Raw genomic sequence first — 12,570 nt, forward strand, 5'->3', positions numbered from 1 at the left:
CTCACAAAAAATCAAAATTCGAAAAAATTCAATTTTCGATTTCAAACATCAAAAAACGTTCAAATTTATTCAGTTGTCTTATTTTGACCTCTTTCTGACGTATTTCATGAAAAAGTTGTTAAAAATTACACTCACAACAAAAAAATAAAAATTCGTTCATTTTTTGAATCATTTCGAATTTTGATTTTTTTTGGGAGGAGTTCATTTCATCGAATGAAAGGGGTTTTCCAACTTTTTCGACAGATACGTACAAATAGGGGTCAAATGGGTCAACTTCACTTATCAAAACTTTTTTTCATGTTTTAAATCAAAAAATCACATTTTTTCGCAAACTTTAAATTTTTTTAAATCGACTTTGCAACATGTTACCATCCTAATTTTTTAATATGTTGTTCAGCATGAAAAGTTGTCCATAATAAATTTTTATCAGAATTTTTGAGAGTCGGAACGATATGAAAACTACGTTTCAAAACTTTTTGAGCTAATTTTTTGTACTAAAAAAAGTGGCAACACTGATTTTTATGATATCACTAAAAAGCCTTTCAAAACCCCTAACTATGGGGAAAAGTTCCATTTTGGTAGGTACTGCGGTTATCGAGTAATCCACTGCTGAAATGGATGATATTTTAGATTCACTGAAAACTTTGACACTCCCTGGCTGCCTTTAAAAATGGGCTATACGGCTGCGATTTGCGCCATTGGTCATCCCTTCGGAAGGTCTTTCCACGGGAAAAATTTCAAAAAAATCGCCGAACCCCCCTACCAATTCTTGGTCCAATTGACGTGGAATGACCCATTAGACAATTTTTCGCCCTCCCTTCGCTCTGGCCTGTCTTTTTTTTTTAAATCAACTTCTCAAAAAAAAACATCGTTTTTAGCCTTTTAGGACTCTTGAAATCGAATTTTCAAAACCTTTTATACCCTTAATTCGCTCGGGTTAGTTTGTTTCTTGTTTTAAATTGAAAATATTCAAGTCTGGGCCCCCAAAAATCCAAAACAGAAAATTAAATTCTTTATAAAGTCACATGAATATAATAGATACTATCAATCGGCAAAAAATTGATATTTTTTTTTCTATATCAGTCGGAAAATTTTCAGTGGAACCCCTTCCCCCCTCCCTCTCTCAAAAACCCACTACATAGTTTCGTCCCTATAAATGGGGCCAACTTATATTTGCCCCCCCCGCATCGGCTATCGAAGGCCTCGCCTCTGAGAAACCCAAAGGTGACGAAGATGGTTCTTTTTTCCATCATCTCGAAAATTTCTTTTTTTTTTTTTAAAACTGCAAGTGGTTGAAAAAAGAGATGATGATTTCCATGGTTTCGGCCATTTAAAAGTTAACAGGTTTGATGAGCATTATGTTTATCTAATTTGTTACAGTTCTACTTACGTCAGGTGCATCAAGTCCAGCAAAACGAGAGATAGTTGATCATAATCCAAAGTAGGTTTAAGTTGAATTTGAGACCACCATTCCATTCACATCACTGAAGGAATTTTTTGAACTCTCCAATGGTCCAACCAAAAAATACGTACTATGCACAGCTTGGATTTCTGAAAGCAGCATGCAAAAGAAAAAAAACCGAATTATTAGCAAGTCAGGTTAGGTGAATTTTTGTGAATCTAGAACTACACGATATTGCTTCTAAAACTTTAAAATCAGTACCCATGTAAGTCAGAGAAAGATCATCAGATCTAACTCTAGATAAAAATGGCAAAAGAATGAAGTTTTGGCTCATTTCTGATTTCACCAACCTAGGCGAACGATATTCCATCAAACCATTATCTTGAACCTCGAGGAATTTCAAGGTTCGTTTAAACAATATTTGTTCAAATTGAACAGCCAAAAATGCGAATCGGAGTTTTTTTGCATGCTTCTCCCAGAGCTCCAAGAAAAGCCAGAGAGTTTGAAAACTTACCTTATTAAATATGTACATATAACTTTTGCTACAAACCCTCATTCGTGGATGATTTTAATTTTGATTTCAACAGCCAGGACTTCCGTTGCGATGATGGGCACGACATAGCAAGGATATTTGTTTGCGATGGAATACCAGACTGTGATGATAACTCAGATGAGACGCGCGATCAGTGTAGGAATATATCGTTAGTATGAAAATTGATTACCTAAGCTTTATAGAGATTAAATACCTAATATTATTGATGTTGTACGAAGTATTATCATGGTCTAGACTCTGGATTCAAGAAAATTCTCCAGGAAAAATTTCATGGGTTTTTAGCCATTTTTCTGGTTTTTTGAAATTAGCAGTATTGATAAAAAAAATTATATTTCCCCAGTATCAGAAATGATATTTTGGCATAAGGGTCATTCCATGTCAACTCAACCAAAAAAAGGCGATTTTGAAAGTCATGTCTTTCGATTTCGCTCAATTTTTTTTTACAGTATCTACCCACCCAGTAAGTAAGAAAGCCTCAGGGGAGGGGTGGGGGTGCTTCCATTATTTTCACATTGTCTCGAGGTACTCAACTTCAGCAGCCCATTCCTCCAAAACTACAATACTTTGATCAAAACTGATTTCACAATTCAAAAGGGCATTGAATTTTGGACTTTTAAAGTATTTTGAAATTTTCAAAAGTTGAAAGTTGAACTTTCAGTTTGAAAGTTGAACTTTCAAATTGAAAGTTCATCTTTCAACTTTTGAAAATTTCAAAATACTTAAAAAGTTCAAAATTCAATGCCCTCTCGAACTGTGAAATCAGTTTTGATCAAAGTATCGTAGTTTTGAAGGAATGGGCTGCTGAAGTTGAATACCTCGAGACAATGTGAAAATAATGGAAGCCCCTCCACCCACCCCCTGAGGGGGCTGGGACCAAACTGATTGCGGCTTTCTTACTTACTGGGTGGGTAGATATTGTAAAAAAAATTTGAGCGAAATCGAAGGACATGACCCAAAAACGTTGGTTGGGTTGACATGGAATGACCCATAATTGAGGCGAAACATTCAAGGGAGAAAAATTTCAAATTTGGCCTAGAATGAGCGAATTGAAAATTTTCAAGGATTTTGATGGCAATGGCCTAGGTCGAAGCAGAATCTCAAATAAGTACTTTCATTTGGGACTGGGACATTTTTCCTATAACAGGTTGGGCAGGGACTGATGTGAAAAAACACAATTTTTTCAAAAATGCCCCCTCTCTAGAGGCATATCTGGAGTTGAAATGTTTTGTTAGTGACTTTCAACTCAAAATGAAAGTCCTAACTGAATTTGGTCAAAATTAACCCAAGAATTTCTTATGCGATCCACCCTAGAATACAAAGATAAAATCTTTACACGCGAATAATTCAAAAATAATCAAAGACAGCAGGGAAGAGAGACATTGACAATAAACAAGTATCGATCGATCTATTTCCAGTGAATTAGATTTGAATAAACCTCTATACCCCTTGGTTTAAGTATGGATTTTTGCACTCAACAGCTTTATTTTATCTGGGCCATAAAAAAAATTGTATACTTCATAGTGTCCGAATTATTCAATTGAAAACAATATTTTTTTCATTTCAAGATGCAGCGATCAAAACTTTCGGTGCGATTACGGAGCTTGCATTAGTAAGGAATACTTATGCGATGGCCTTAAACAGTGCATCGATGGTTCCGATGAAACACCACGAGCGTGTAATATTTCTTCAGTTCATAAATCAACCAGAAGCAAACGAGCAGCTGGGTAGGTATTGAATTAGGGTAAACAATGACTTTACTATCCACACATGGGTATTTCATAATAAGACGATGTGATTAAAAACTGATTTCAATTGGAAAACTATATCTCTCACACAGTGATTCATGCCCTAAACCTGCGCCATTTCCCGATAAAAATGTAACTTTCAATTGTGACGGAACCTCGTCAAAATCTTGTGGTACCCGAGACGGATATGTTCCAGAATTGACTGTCGCCACAATCAAGTGTAAGCCGAATTATTATCCAGAAAAAAAACTTTCGCATTCTTTTTGCTACGAGAATAACTGGGAGCCTCAATTTGACAAATGTTTCAGTAAGTAAGATATTCTCACATAAATGACTACAGACTCGAAATCAATTGATTATAAATAATACAGTGCGTTGCTCTGGCTTCTGACAGCTTCAGCATTTGTAACCAGATAACTGTTAAAGTTTTAAGAACTAGCTACGAATTAATGAACCGGTTTCAAAATCCGATAAGCGAAAATCGTTCAATTTTTAACGCTCTACAACTTTTGTTTCAAGCTTTTTCCTCCATCTCCAATTTTCAGGTCGATGTCAAAAACTGGTTGCTGAATGCGAACCAATGAGCCGGTTTCAAAATGTGATTGGGCAGAATTTTGTAATTTTTCAAGCTTTAAAAAAACTTTTGTTTAAAGCTTTTTTCTTTATTTACAATTTTTGGGTATTTTTTGTTAACTGGTCATTCCATGTCAACTCAACCAACGTTTTTGGGTCATGTCCTTCGATTTTGCTCAATTTTTTTTTACAATATCTACCCACCCAGTAAGTAAGAAAGCCGCAATCAGTTTGGTCCCAGCCCCCTCAGGGGGCGGGTGGGGGGGCTTCCATTATTTTCACATTGTCTCGAGGTACTCAACTTCAGCAGCCCATTCCTCCAAAACTATGATACTTTGATCAAAACTGATTTCACAGTTCGAAAGGGCATTGAATTATAAACTTCTTAAGTATTTTGAAATTTTCAAAAGTTGAAAGTTGAACTTTCAATTTGAAAGTTCAGATTTCAAAATGGTGCTGTAAGTGGGAGCTACCATTTAAAATTTTGAAAAAATTTCCATAGATGTACAGTTTGATACTTTTTCGAAATATTTAGGTTTTGAAATGGAACTCTTGACGGAGGGGGAGCACCCCCACCCCCAATTTTGGGTAAAACTTTCAAAAGAAAATCAGGGGCATGTGATATATCGAATTGTATGTTTTCGGTGACGCTGAGCACGAATATGACGTCAGATTTTTGATAGGACCCTATCCACGGCCCCCAGCACCTCCTCAAAGGGGGTAAAAGTTCAAAAAAGCGTTTTGTTCGTGTGACACATGGAATAGTATGTTTTTGGTGACGCTGAACACGAATATGACGTCAGATTTGTGATTGGACCCCATCCACAGCCCCCAACAATTTTTTTGAACTTTTACCCATGGGGGAGGTTCTGGGGGCCATGGGTGAAGTCGATTCGAAAAACTAAGGCAATATTCGTGTTCAGCGATATCGAAAACATACTATTTGACATACGTGTCACACGAATGTAACCATTTTTGGGGGGTCACCCCCTTTGGAGAGGTGCTGGGGGCCGTGGACTGGTCCAATCACAAATCTGACGTCATATTCGTGTTCAGCGTCACCAAAAACATACTATTCGATATATCACATGCCCCTGATTTTCTTTTGAAAGTTTTACCCAAAACTGGGGGTGGGGGTGCTCCCCCTCCGTCAAGAGTTCCATTTCGAAACCTTAAATATTTCAAAAAAGTATCAAAATGTACATATATGGAAATTTTTTCAAAATTTTAAATGGTAGCTCCCACTTACAGCACCATTTTGAAATCTGAACTTCCAAATTGAAAGTTCAACTTTCAACTTTTGAAAATTTCAAAATACTTAAGAAGTTTATAATTCAATGCTCTTTCGAACTGTGAAATCAGTTTTGATCAAAGTATCATAGTTTTGGAGGAATGGGCTGCTGAAGTTGAGTACCGCAAGACAATGTGAAAATAATGGAAGCCCCCCACCCGCTCCCTGAGGGGGCTGGGACCAAACTGATTGCGGCTTTCTTACTTACTGAGTGGGTAGATATTGTAAAAAAAAATTGAGCGAAATCGAAAGACATGACTTTCAAAATCGCCTTTTTTTGGTTGAGTTGACATGGAATGACCCGCAAATTAATGAACCGGTTTCAAAAAATTCATAACACGTTTTTGTCGCCTTAGTGTGTAGAATACATTGTGCCAGTAAAAACCATTTTGAATGTTTGACGGAACCGGTTTTTCAAATTTGTGGCCACCCTGAGCATGGACCTGACATTTTCAAAGTCGCTTCGCTACTCAGCACTGTTTCATTCATCTCGCTAGCTCTTTCTACAAAAAAGCCACTGAGTACTTTTTTTGTGTCATACTTACTGTACGTATATTGTATATTTTCATAGAGAAATGTGAAAAACTGAATCCGGTGAATGTTGATATGAAATGCATTCGCAGAGGTGTGTATATTCCATGTGACGAAGATTCGCTACTAGCAGGGAGTATAGTTCGTCCAGTCTGCAAAGAATCGCACAAATACGGCGATTCCGTTCCTGATTACAAATACATTGTATGCAAAGAGGATGGAAAATGGGATAAGACATTATTCTATTGCATTCCTGGTGAGTGTATGAGTGCATAATTTATTTACTGAATTAATTCATAATGAATACTGTTTGCTAAAGGCATCGTCTTAGAGCATCACAGAAGACACTATATTGACCACCGGCTACGCCAAATTCATTCATAAGGGAAGTGGAACAACCCATCCATTTCGATTTAGCTGAACTTTGACTCACTGAATGATTTAATTCATTCGCGAATGATTCACCAAAAATTATCCAATTCGTTCGTGAATGATTCACCAAAAATTAAGTAAATGAATCGACTCGTTCACGAACGAATCACGTATACAAATCAATTCGTTCGCGAATGATTCACCAAAAATTATTCAATTCGTTTGTGAATAGTGACCCAAAAATTATGTAAATGAATCGACTTGTTCGTGAACGAGTCATTTATTACAAATCAATTCGTTCGCGAATGATTCACCAAAAATTACTCAATTCGTTCGTGAATGATTCACCAAAAATTATGTAAATCAATCGATTCGTTCACGGACGCGTCACCTATACAAATCAATTCGTTCGCGAATGATTCACCAAAAATTATTCGATTCATTCGTGAATGATTCACCAACAATTATTCAATTCGTTCACGAATGATTCACTAAAAATTGAATACTTCGTTGGCGAACAATTCACCTAGAAATCAATGTTCAGCTTGAAATAAGGTAGCGTGGGGTAATTGCTAAATTGTGACCTCATGCAAAAAAATATCAATTTTCTGGTTGTGCCAACTACAGGTTGTCGAAGCAACAACCTTTACCAACATATTCACCTGGTCACAACTCACGTGGTTCAACTTGTCGATCCGTAGCAAACACTTTTATCAAATCATGTTGAAATCACTCATAAGTAAAGTGAGAGGTGTTTTTTAAAAAAATGCATGTGAAATAGAAAAAACTGTCGATTTATCAGGAATTTTTACGATTTAGGGTCATGAAGGATTGAAGTTTAAGGTAAGATATCGCAATTGGATTTTTTTTTTTTCATTTTGGCCGTAAATTGCGTTTTTGCATTACTCCAGAAAAAATCGACTCGGGGTAATTGCAAAAACGATTTTTTTTTCATTTTTGCACTTACCAGTCTTACCACAAATATTTTTTTGCCCTAAATAGTAGTAGTAGTAGTATTATTTATTCAATTGATGAAGTAGTCACTTGTGGTACTTGCTTGTCAATTGATTTTTCTGTTTTTGAATGGATTGAAGCAGCGTTACGCATTCTTTTCTGGATATCTTTGTAAACTACACAGACTTTATAGCTGGCCGTATGATCATCACCGCATAATGCGCATCTCGCTGGTTCTTCATTTTTCATTTGACATTCTGCAGATTTATGAGATTCACCACATTTGACACATATAGGAGCTCGATGACAGTAACGCTTTGTGTGGCCATACAGCATTACACCCATTTCTTCCAAGCTTTTTGACAAGGAGTAAACTCGATATGCGTATATAAGGTGTCATTTCATTCAAATAAATTGAATTCTTAATGAAAATTTCGAAAAGTATCACTATTAGTCTAGAAAAGTGGCAAAAAATAAAAATCGCAATTTTAGGCACAGTTTGCACGTTGAGGTAGATGTTTTGGCTTTCTCGGCGATTCAACAGAAATTTTTTAATTCAGGAATTTATTAAGTTCGAAGATCTTGTTGCAGGTTTCTCCTGGCTCCAAATCAACGAAGAACAATGGGAGATTTTCCTTCGATTTAGTACTTTTGATATTTGAAACATGCCTCACTGCATAGCCTAGTGAAGTTAATTTAGCAGCTATTTCATCAGTTGGGGTTATTGGGGTTGACGGATGAAGATGACGAATTACAACCTTGAATGGTTTCTCTTGTTTCAGCTGGTAGGAGTGGAATAGATCCCTGTTCTAGTGTTGGCCTCAATTCAATCCCCCCCACTGTGGACCCCGGCCCCCCTAAAACAGCGATAATTAGGATTCGACCCGCATCGATGTGTAATATGTCGATTGATATGTTTTCGAGGTCGTAGAATTCGAATCTGGAGTTATTTTTTATGTAGAGGTGGAGGGTGAGGCGTGGGGAAGGCGGAAATGTCAAATTTTGCTTATATTATCGTGTAATATGTCGACTAGCGCGATAAAAGTACAGCTGTCTGAAATTTGGCCAAGTCGAAGGACAAATGGGCGCTGGACAAGCCGAAGGACAATCTCAACGTTTTTTCGTTTCTAGCCTTACCTACTGGACATTATTCGATTTTTAACACGTAGTAAATGTGTACTTATCATGTAGAATAACTTCCCTTTCTCAATTATCGTTTTTGGCGGGTTCATCAGGGTAAATACTAAAAAGGCAAGCCGAAGGACACCAATTTTGCGAAATATCATATTTTCAGAGACAAGTACGATCAGAACGAGCCATTGCGTAGGTTTTGGAAATAACATTGTGGGGTAACATTTTTATGAGGACAGTGAACCAGTGCAGCCACTCGCCAAAAAAAAATGTTGGATTGGGAAGCTACCAAAAATAATTGAAAATTGCTCTATAATTTGCGCAAAAAGTGTGTGACAGTTTTCAAATGTGAAATGTGAGCTTCCTATGGACTTATTCCAATTGCAATTTCCACAATAATGGATCTTCGTGTTCTATGATAATGAGAATGTGTCAATTTATTCCCAAAAAAATGAAGTTCATGACACTTTATAACATTCATTTTCAAAAACATTGCGTGTGACAGCCAAGTCGAAGGACATTTGGGGTATAAAATCGAATGTACACCAATGAAAGGAGGGGCTAAAAATCTCAATGCCATATGTGAAATGTGTGGGGGATGATCCTTGAATGGACCAAAAATAAAAATAAGAAATTCCATGCTAAAACCTTTGAGAAATTTGCCATGTACACGATTTTTACCTTTTTTTGAGAATTACCCGGAACTCACATTAATTTTAACATCATTACGCCAACAAGTGCGAAGAACAAAATCATCATTACCAATTGCAGTTCTTATTAGCGTTCGTAGCTGTTTCATATCCGAGACATTGTCGACAAAGATTGGTGGTGGTTTTGGCTCTTTTGTAGCGTCCTCCGAGTCATTGGTTTTCAGGACTTCGAAGCGATTTTTAGCTGTCGGAAAGAATTTCATAATTTGCTTAGTAATTTGGATGTTGACTGCACGAGAGTTGAACTTTATTAAAAAACGACAAACGTATATACAGTAGAATTGAACATTGCTACATAATAGCGCGAACTCGACAACGAGACTGAGAGTTGGTCTCAAAAGAATACATACGTATCGAAGATTCGCGAAAAGAAGAAGTGCTACATTGAAGATCTGTCGAAGGTTCCCGAATATTCGCTGTTACTGTCGTCTGCTCAAAGGTCTCGAACATTCGCTGTCGCCATCTGCTGCTGCTGTAGCGTTCGTAGCCGTTTCATATCCGAGACATTGTCGACAAAGATTGGTGGTGGTTTTGGCTCTTTGTAGCGTCCTCCGAGTCATTGGTTTTCAGGACTTCGAAGCGATTTTTAGTTGATGGAAAGAATTTCATAATTTGCTTAGTAATTTGGATGTTGAATGCACGAGAGCTCCAACAACTTTATTAAAAAACGACAAACGTATAAATATACAGTAGAATTGAACATTGCTACATAATAGCGCGAACTCGACAACGAGACTGAGAGTTGGTCTCAAAAGAATACATACGTATCGAAGATTCGCGAAAAGAAGAAGTGCTACATTGAAGATCTGTCGAAGGTTCCTGAATATTCGCTGTTACTGTCGTCTGCTCAAAGGTCTCGAACATTCGCTGTCGCCGTCTGCTGCTGCTGTTCGCGGGTGGGCTACATGGAAACGAGCGAAGTCCGTAGCAGCCTGGATTGGTATTGGAATGTGTGTCGCAATTGTCGCATCCTGTCGCGCTACAGACCGGCTTTACGGAAGCCGGTCAGTGGAGGAGGAAATTGCGGGGGGTTTTGTCTCTCTTCAAAATTATCTTCACCGAGTTTATGTAAACAGGTCTTATGTATTCCGCGGCCTCCAGTTTCAGAGTTGTTCTTTCTTCTATGGCGGTGATGTATGACCCTAAATAACTTGAAAATGGTTCGAAATTATGAAAAAAATTAACTTCCACGGTCACATGATGAGTTACACGTTGGAGAAGTGATCAACAGTTTTACTGAATTTTAAAATTATTGCTTTACTAATACCTATGTACCTATATTTGACGAAAAATGTATTTCTATGACAAGTTTTTTACATAAAAAACATCAGAAATGATCTATAGTTAATTTTTTGTTCATTTTAGCGAGTTTTAAAAAAAATAATTTTTCGATATTTCTTCACTCCCCTAAACATTTTTTTGTGAAGTGGAAAACCGAATCAAGTACACGAATACATCAAAAGTTAGCAAATGACACGTAGAATACAGTGAGTGTGTTGAAAACTCAAAAAAATAAAAAAATATCGCCCACTTTTGCATTTGGAAAAATCGATTTTCAAATTTTAAAATTGCAATTTTCTCCACGATTTGTCGACCAAATTGTACCAAAATTTTACCACTGATAAAGAACTCCCTGAAGTATAAGTGGTACAAATTTCAGCTTCATCCGTGCAATAGTCTTCTCACAGCACCCTCTTAAAGTGTCACTAATCAAATAGTGCTTTGCAATTACCCCACTCTACCTTACGTAAAATTATTTTCTTTTGGAATAGCCAGGGCCGTTCTTCTTAAAGCAGGTTGGGTAGAGGCTAGAATTCGTTCCAATTTCAAAAATTCAAAAAACATCGAATTTTGCAAACGATTACATCTAGTCGCTTTGAATTTAATATGTTTTAGAAACGTGCCAAGATTACAATACCAAAGGTTGTATAAGGATGGATTACGATCCCGATTACGAAAGTTTCTGCTGTACACTTTTTTCAAACTCTACACAATCGTTTTCATCGTCAAAGGTAATATTGTTTGTTATCAATGATCTCATCACGAAAAACATTTTAATGTTATTTTCAGTCAGCATACAAATAAAATGATGAATTTGCATCTACATTATCATGGATTACGATTAACTACAGGGTGTACAAGAATAAGCGATTTAGATTTTATCGAAAAACAGAGAAAATTCCCAGCTCGAAAAATTAAATATCGAACAAAACCCATCAAAAGCCACTATTCGGGGGGGGGGGGTGCTGGAGTTCCATTCGAACCGACTGAATCGAATGTAAACTCGACATCAACACGACGCTTTTTTTTTCTCATCGCATCGAGATCAAAATTTATTCGCACTCTGGACTTGGAAAAAAAATTACGATGAAATTATGGTTCAGCAAAATGATTAAGTATAATTACATAGATAGTTACTCCGCGTTCAGTTTTATGCTCTATTTTTAGCAACTTTTTTTATTGCTAAAATTGAAGTGAGCGATTTCTGTTTACTTGCAGCCAGAAAACCAGACGGAATTAAATTCTGACGCTAACGACTCCAAAAATTCACATGACTCTACATCAGCAAATCAAACAACACAGCAGGTAGCTTAGCATTTAACCATCTTAATTTGAAACAACTGTTTTTTAATCATATAAATGTGATTGATGAGAAATCTATAAGTAATAAAAGTTTTGAATAATTTTACATATCTTTTTAATTATTTCAGCAAAATGTGTCCAACGACTCCAAATTAATTTTTTTGAACACAAAGAAATTAAATAATCACACTGTTTATTAAAATTATACCCAAGGATTCGAATTTGGCTGGAATTTTGGCGATCCAAAAAATTTAGTTGGCTTTCTGTAGATATTATGGACCTAAAAGTTAAGAAAACACATAGGTACTTGGGATTTTCGTCAAATTCAAGTTCTATGAACTATCATTTTTTCTGTTATCTGGGTAATGCATTATTTGTAAATCAAATTACGAAAACTTTATTCAGCGGATGAGCGAGTATATAGGTATCAAAATGAAATCTGATAAAGAGTGAATATATAACTCTTTTTGTTCGAGGGAACCTTGCGCTTTCATGTATATTTCCTACAGGAGATAATCGAGCCACTCTCCATCCCTTTACATTTCAGAACACCCGTTAAAACCGCTTTCTCTTTTCTCCCTGCACCCCTTCTTCCGCCAACTATCTCTCGTTCCATACCCATCCCTATTGTCCATCCACTTCTCGCCATGCTCTCGCAAGTCTCGCACCCTCTTTTAGTTAGTTCTTAATTAGTCTTACGATAACAACGTATCGATATTTTCATT

General features: G+C 36.6%; 1 protein-coding gene across 2 annotated transcripts in view; it reads left to right on the forward strand.

The window, feature by feature from the left end:
• Positions 1 to 12,570, forward strand: part of LOC135837245 (serine protease Hayan-like) — a 37,057-nt gene that overhangs the window by 1,969 nt on the left and 22,518 nt on the right. Inside the window, exons 2-8 of one of the 2 annotated variants that reach the window (XM_065352459.1) lie at positions 1,381 to 1,441; positions 1,990 to 2,103; positions 3,521 to 3,679; positions 3,793 to 4,007; positions 6,136 to 6,351; positions 11,159 to 11,274; positions 11,762 to 11,951. The exons of the other annotated variant lie outside the window; for it this stretch is intronic. Of the exons in view, the coding sequence (XP_065208531.1) occupies positions 1,381 to 1,441; positions 1,990 to 2,103; positions 3,521 to 3,679; positions 3,793 to 4,007; positions 6,136 to 6,351; positions 11,159 to 11,274; positions 11,762 to 11,857 (977 nt within the window). The 3' untranslated portion in view covers positions 11,858 to 11,951. Of the gene's footprint in view, positions 1 to 1,380; positions 1,442 to 1,989; positions 2,104 to 3,520; positions 3,680 to 3,792; positions 4,008 to 6,135; positions 6,352 to 11,158; positions 11,275 to 11,761; positions 11,952 to 12,570 lie in introns of those variants that run through there. 2 annotated transcript variants of the gene reach the window in all.

The sequence above is a fragment of the Planococcus citri genome, chromosome 2 (genome assembly GCF_950023065.1).
Source record: "Planococcus citri chromosome 2, ihPlaCitr1.1, whole genome shotgun sequence".
Taxonomy (NCBI): domain Eukaryota; kingdom Metazoa; phylum Arthropoda; class Insecta; order Hemiptera; family Pseudococcidae; genus Planococcus; species Planococcus citri.